The sequence below is a fragment of the Morone saxatilis genome, unplaced genomic scaffold (assembly GCF_004916995.1).
Source record: "Morone saxatilis isolate NCDOM2014 unplaced genomic scaffold, NCSU_SB_2.0 Contig11, whole genome shotgun sequence".
Lineage (NCBI taxonomy): Eukaryota > Metazoa > Chordata > Actinopteri > Moronidae > Morone > Morone saxatilis.
The window spans coordinates 25,666,733-25,672,732 of NW_023339663.1; the positions used below are offsets into that span (position 1 = coordinate 25,666,733).

Genomic DNA, 6,000 nt, shown 5'->3' on the forward strand with positions numbered 1-6,000 from the left:
CAAATTATTGGCTGCAGTCTGAAAAACATCAAAGCAATGAAAGTCACCAAGACTTTTACCAATTGCCATTTAAATACACAAGTAAATACACATGAACAAGGTTTTTGAAAAACAAATGTTCTTTTCCCTAACTCTTCTTCCATAATAATCCCAGAGATTCCTGACGTAGTAGTGCACTATACCTCCAGAGTAGTCAGTCGTACCAATCACATGTCACACCGTGGAGCTGTGTCCAGACACACAGACAAATCTCATCTCTTCATACATGTAAACCACAACTGTTCCGTGAAACCCTCCATGATATTTACAAGAGCAAGGAAAACCCATTAAGGCATTATAACACACTTATGTACATTACAAAGCAAGTACACACATTCTGCAGATATTAATGAAATCAAAAAAATTTCAAACAGCAGCTAAACTATTTCATTAAGTCAAATGAGGACAACAGGCTTTGAACTTAAATAACAAGGTACAATAATAAAAAAATAGCACAAAATATGCAAAACTAGAAATGAGTAAATCAATTTGTATTTCTCTATATCTCGAGGGAAAGGAAAGGGAATTAGAACAGATCATTAGGAAGGATTAATTGTGAAGGGGTATGGAGACATCTCTAATGGCACATCATGTAGCAGCTGTTAAAGACAAAACCTCTATTAGAAGGAAGCACATGAGGGTAGCATGGCACATTAAGCTCACTTTAAAAGGGAAAACAGCAGGAAAGACCATGTATTTAGTACAGAAATCTATGGAGGCCCAGAGAGGCAAAAAAAAAAGAAAATTCAGGTGATGAATTTTTCTATGGCTAAATTGTTTTCTTCCTCTCTCTTTTTATGACTTACAAACAAAAGTGAAAAAAATCATAAATATATATACCAGAATAATCCAAATAATTTTACACCTGTGAAACTGGGAAAAAAGAAGTTGTGTTAGCTAATACATAATATACTTATGTTTAGAGTGCCTGAAAGAAAAGTGGTGCACTTTAGCCCCTTGTGGCTGAAGTGAGTATTACAAAATCAAACACTTATTATCCCGGAAAATCCTTTTTTTGTTCTAAGTCATAAACACATGAAAGAAAACAATTTAATTCACACTTAAAAATAGATCAGAATTAAAAATAGGCCACCTGATTTTTCTTTCTCACTTGCCTCTCGGGGCTTCCGTAGAACCTGACACTGCAGCTAAATATCTACCAGCAATTGGCCCCATTTCTCATTCTCTCGCCACTTACACTCGTAATCTGTCTTTTCTGTTCAGTATCAATATGCTGCAATAAAAGACTCAGAAATTCATTGATTTCAAGAAAAATGAAAGTGATACATTCTTTAGAAGTCCAACAGTGATTAGTAAAGGGTCATCAGTGTCATAACTTCAGAGAGACAAGCTTTACAAAACATCAGAGACACAGGCAACCAGGTTCAATCAAGGTCAACGTTTGTCAAGGCAGAGAGAGAAATATAAAGTAGAACAAGTACAGGTCTCCGCTGAAGACTGAAAAATAGAGGTCTTTGTTTTTACATCCTGTCATAGAAAATTCCACAGCATAGATATGAATTTCCAGTGGAATAAACCAGCAGTTCAGACATCTGCAGTGACCAGTGTGCAGTCTGCAGTACGCATCAGTACCGCTGATTGAAGGAGACTCTGCAAACAATCAATAGTGTAAAGAAGCATCCCTTTTCCTGGACATTCATGTAAAGTCTTCACTGAACTGAATAGAAATCAGACACAGTCAAGTTCATTCAAGCGAGGAGAGGCTTCCTGGAGAGGACAGTTTGGGTTTGAATTTGAATTACAGAGCCATATAGTTGGACTCCCTTCTTCAGTTTCCATCCAGGTTTGGCTTTTTAAAACTGATGATATATCAAGTTAAAATTGCTGAATTTAAAAATCTATGATACAACTTCCAAAACATAATGAGAAAGTTCTAAGTGTTTCTTAAAAGGGGTCACAGAAGCAACACGGGGGAAACGTACAGTATATGTTGAATAAATACTGACGAGAGTTTGGCATGATTGAACCGCGGCATGAATCCGTGACACTGCACAAGTGTTAGAGGAATATTTGGACATTTTTGGGAAATAGGCTTATTTGCACTTTGGCTAAGAGTTATATGAGACCACTTTAATATCTCATGTTGTTATAAATAAGGCTTTAGCCAGCACCTTTGACAGCTACCTTTAGACAGAGCCAGGCTAGTTGTTTCAATCTGTTTCCAGTTTTTGTGCTAAGCTAAGCTAAGCTGACTGGCTGCTGGGGTAGCCTTAAATCTTATGCACAGATATGAGCGTGGTATCAATTTTCTTATCATTTCTAACTTTCCGCCAAAAAATCAATTAAGAATATTTCCCAGAATGTCAAACGTTTCTGGTTCAAAGTTGTATTTAAAACAGTAAGTCTGGTGGTATTTTATACTTTTTTATTGTTAAAAACTCCCATGAAAAGACCAAAACCAACAATGTATTATTCTAGTATTGTCTGTGTAGCCTAATATAGCTTATTCCTCTGTCTCACAGACACCATGGTTATCCAAAAACTATTAAAACCACACCAATGAGCCCCACTGTAGCACTGGGTGACATGTTGCATCATTACCATAAACATGCACCAACTGTGTATTAATGCACGGCTGAAAATAGTCTCCGACAAATGTCGTTTTTTGAAGATTTCAGTTTTGGGAAATTATTTAGCCTTTAAAATAAATTTAAGTATATACACAGGCTGGTGAAGTTCAAAAGTATTAGTTGTAGTAGGACACATTTTGGTTTTAGCTTTTTCATATGATTTGTTGACAAATAGAAAAGATCTAAAATATTGCCAGCTTTTTCCTTAACTGCGACAGCCAACCATGACCTTGTTATGCAATAACAAAACTAACACCACCTCAAACAAAAGAGTGGGAATAGGACAGAGTAGGGGACCATTAATCCGATAAATTCATATGTGATCACTTAATAGGCTTTTATGGTTCACAGTATATAGCGGTGCATAATGGCTCTGGGTAACGACACAAAGGCTGCTTTGGCGTTGTCAATATTGTATTGGTACTGGTGGCCGGAATTGAGTTTGAATTTCTGGGACAGGCTCGTGATGAGTTTATGTCTAAACAGGTTAAACAAGGTTGTCTGTTTGCACTGAACTGTGGGGGTCAACATTAAGCTCCTGTTTGACAAAAAGATTTACATTACAGCACACACCATAAGCACTACCAACGCTGGTTTTATTCATCTTAGGAAAAGACTGCATATGCATAATTTTGTGCATGTGCAGATTTTTATGCATTCAAAGTGTTGAAAGGGTCATGACCTAATTATATTGTACTGTGCCCCCTACATGTGGTGGGATATGGTACGGGTCTCACCTCTGGGTCTGGTAGGACACACTTCAAGGACACTTTAGCAGAGCAGATATTGCTGACACCAGGTCTCAACAGAGAGAGGGGTAGGAGAGCATCTTCCTAAACTCTTCTAAAAGTTTGGCCTTGTCTCTCTCCCTGAATCTCCTCCCTCATCACTGAAGGTCCTGAACCTGCAGAGTCTGCTCTTGCCCTCCCTCCTCCTCTCATCCCTGCTTCTTAATTCCCTGCATGGCACTTCCACGGTAAAGTGGCTATCGCTGTCCTCTGCTTTCGCAGAAGACGAGGGCTCGGGAGGTGAAGTCACCTCCAGCCCTTGGGTGTGAGGGTGGGTTGTAGACGTCTGCGAGCTGCTGGGAAACACAGGGGGTGAGATAGGGGACAAAGGCCCCAAGGGGGAGTAACGTCTCAAGGAAACACCCTTTAGGTTAACAGCAAGCTCCAGAACCAGCTTTCTAGATGCCCGGGGGTGGCATGGGGGTACAGAGGCCTCCTGGGGAGTGAGAGGCGGTCTGCTATGGGCAGAACAGTCACTCTGAACAGGGGTGGCGGGCTCAGACTGCGGAGCCCTGCTGCTGACAGGTGACAGGTCCTCCTCCTCTGGACTGTCCACTGACTGCAAGGACAGAGGTGAGGCAGGGCTTTCAGGCGTGTAGGGCTGCATGTCCATGTTGGCTGAGCAGCAAGAGCCTGGCATACCAACTACATTGACCTCATCCCCGAGCCCAGCTCCAGACCTGGCCCTTGCCTGGGGCCCTTGCACACCCACAGTTCGGTAGCTATGGAGCCCCAGTGTGATCTGTGTAGGTCCAGGGGGGTCAAGCAGGGGGGCGTGGCCTCTGGTTCGTCCTCCACTGTGGAACAGGCGACTCCACAGATGCCCAAGACGCCGTCGAGAGGAGGAGGAGTTGGTGCGTCGCGTCGAGTGGCGTCTGATCTGCCTGCGCATCGCCAACCGCAGGTTCTGTAATACGGAGGCCTGTAGGAGGGAGAGGGCGGACAGACGGGAGCTACAATTTTGTAAAGTACATTTTACCAGAAATAGTAGCCATTTATGGCCCTGTTGCCTGTCTCGCTGAGAGTTGGCTGGGAGGATCCGTACCACTCTTATATCTGTCTATGCAATATGAAACTGGAACAAGCAGCCAGTTAGCTTAACTTAGCTTAGCATAAAGACTGGAAACAGGGAAACAGCTATTGTTAATTTGTCCTAAGGTAATAAAACCAACCTGCCAGTAACTCGAACGCTCACTAACTACTAATTAAAAGAACTTCTTTTTGTCCATCCACATCCAAAGTGTAAAAACAACAACTTGCTGTTGTACAGGGGGTTATGTGTACTATTTCTTGGCTGGGAGCAGTGACTTCCAGGAGTCTTGTCATCATTGTGTATATGCCATGCAAGTTCAGATGTCACGGCATCAGCAAAAAATAGCCCTGCACATAAGCCCCTGTAAAACTGCAAATTCTTGGTTTTACACGGATTAAATAAAAAAGATACGTGTTACTTTGTGATCTTAAGATGTGCTGATAGGGAGATTTTATTACCTTCAGAACCAAGCTAGCTTCCCCAAAATTCAAACTATTCCTCTGAGCAACCAATAATAAAGGAAACACATTTTATGCACTATAATAAGTTATAAAAATTCAATATTGTCTGTGTCATGATTGCACTACTGCAGCTGCTGGACACTAAAATTGTTGTTCATATCCTTAGCTTCAAGAAAATGAGGCCCAGAGTGTATTACTGTGTGTGAATGCTCTACCTGGGTGGGGTTGTACACCGGGAAATCCTCCACCGGAGGGATGAGACCCTGGGCGATTAACTGGCCGTACGAAGGGGGGGCCTCTCTCTGAACAAACTCGGCCTCCATGCGAGTCATTTGAGTCTCAAAAGCTCTGAAATGACGTAGACAGAGAGTGAGCGAGTTAATAAGTTAGGAAAACATGTTATTCTAAAAAAACAACAGCAATAAGGACCCAAATATAAGACTGACCTTGCATATAGAACTTGTTACTATGGTCATAGAGTTATTCAATGACAAAAAGAAGAAAAAACAGTACATGCATACTTAGTGTAAGAAGGGGGACCAGTAATAAAAAGTGAATATGAAAGCTGTGTTGTGTTGTCTCTCCCCACCTGTACTCTCTGCTCCTGAGCGAGTGGAGTTTTAGGGCACAGCCAAGGGCAATGACCAGCAGCAGACTGCAGACCAGACTGCCGATCAGGGCGGCCGTGATCACTTTCCTGGGCACCGCCGCCAGGCAGTCCCTCTCATCGCTCCCGTCCAAGCAGTCCTCCTGGCCATCACACCGCCACGTCTCAAAGATGCACAGGTTAGTCCCACAGTGGAAGTTTCCGGGTTGGCAGTCATAGCAGTTCTTCTCGTCAGACCCATCCGGGCACCTCTTCTGGTTGTTGCAGCGCTCGGAGGCCGGGTAGCACACTCCGGTACCACCCTCGCAGGGGAACTCCCCATCTGGGCACGTCGGGCAGGCCTCCTCGTCGCGTCCTGATGGGCAGTGCCAGTAGCCGTCGCAGCGTTGGCGTTCAGAGTAGCAGCCCTGATCGCTGCCACAGGGACGCTCGCCAGGAAAACAGTAACCTTTGACCTGAAGGATGGAGGAGAAATACATAA

At 43.1% G+C, this 6,000-nt stretch overlaps 1 protein-coding gene across 1 annotated transcript in view; it reads right to left on the reverse strand.

Annotated features, from left to right (window-relative positions):
- Positions 1–2,514: 2,514 nt before the first annotated feature.
- lrp3 (low density lipoprotein receptor-related protein 3) overlaps positions 2,515–6,000 on the reverse strand; it is an 8,528-nt gene continuing 5,042 nt past the window's right edge. Inside the window, exons 5-7 of the mRNA XM_035682155.1 lie at positions 5,502–5,974; positions 5,128–5,260; positions 2,515–4,340 (exon numbers count right to left, since the gene is read on the reverse strand). Coding sequence (XP_035538048.1) covers positions 3,474–4,340; positions 5,128–5,260; positions 5,502–5,974 — 1,473 coding nt within the window. The 3' untranslated portion in view covers positions 2,515–3,473. The remainder of the gene's footprint in view (positions 4,341–5,127; positions 5,261–5,501; positions 5,975–6,000) is intronic.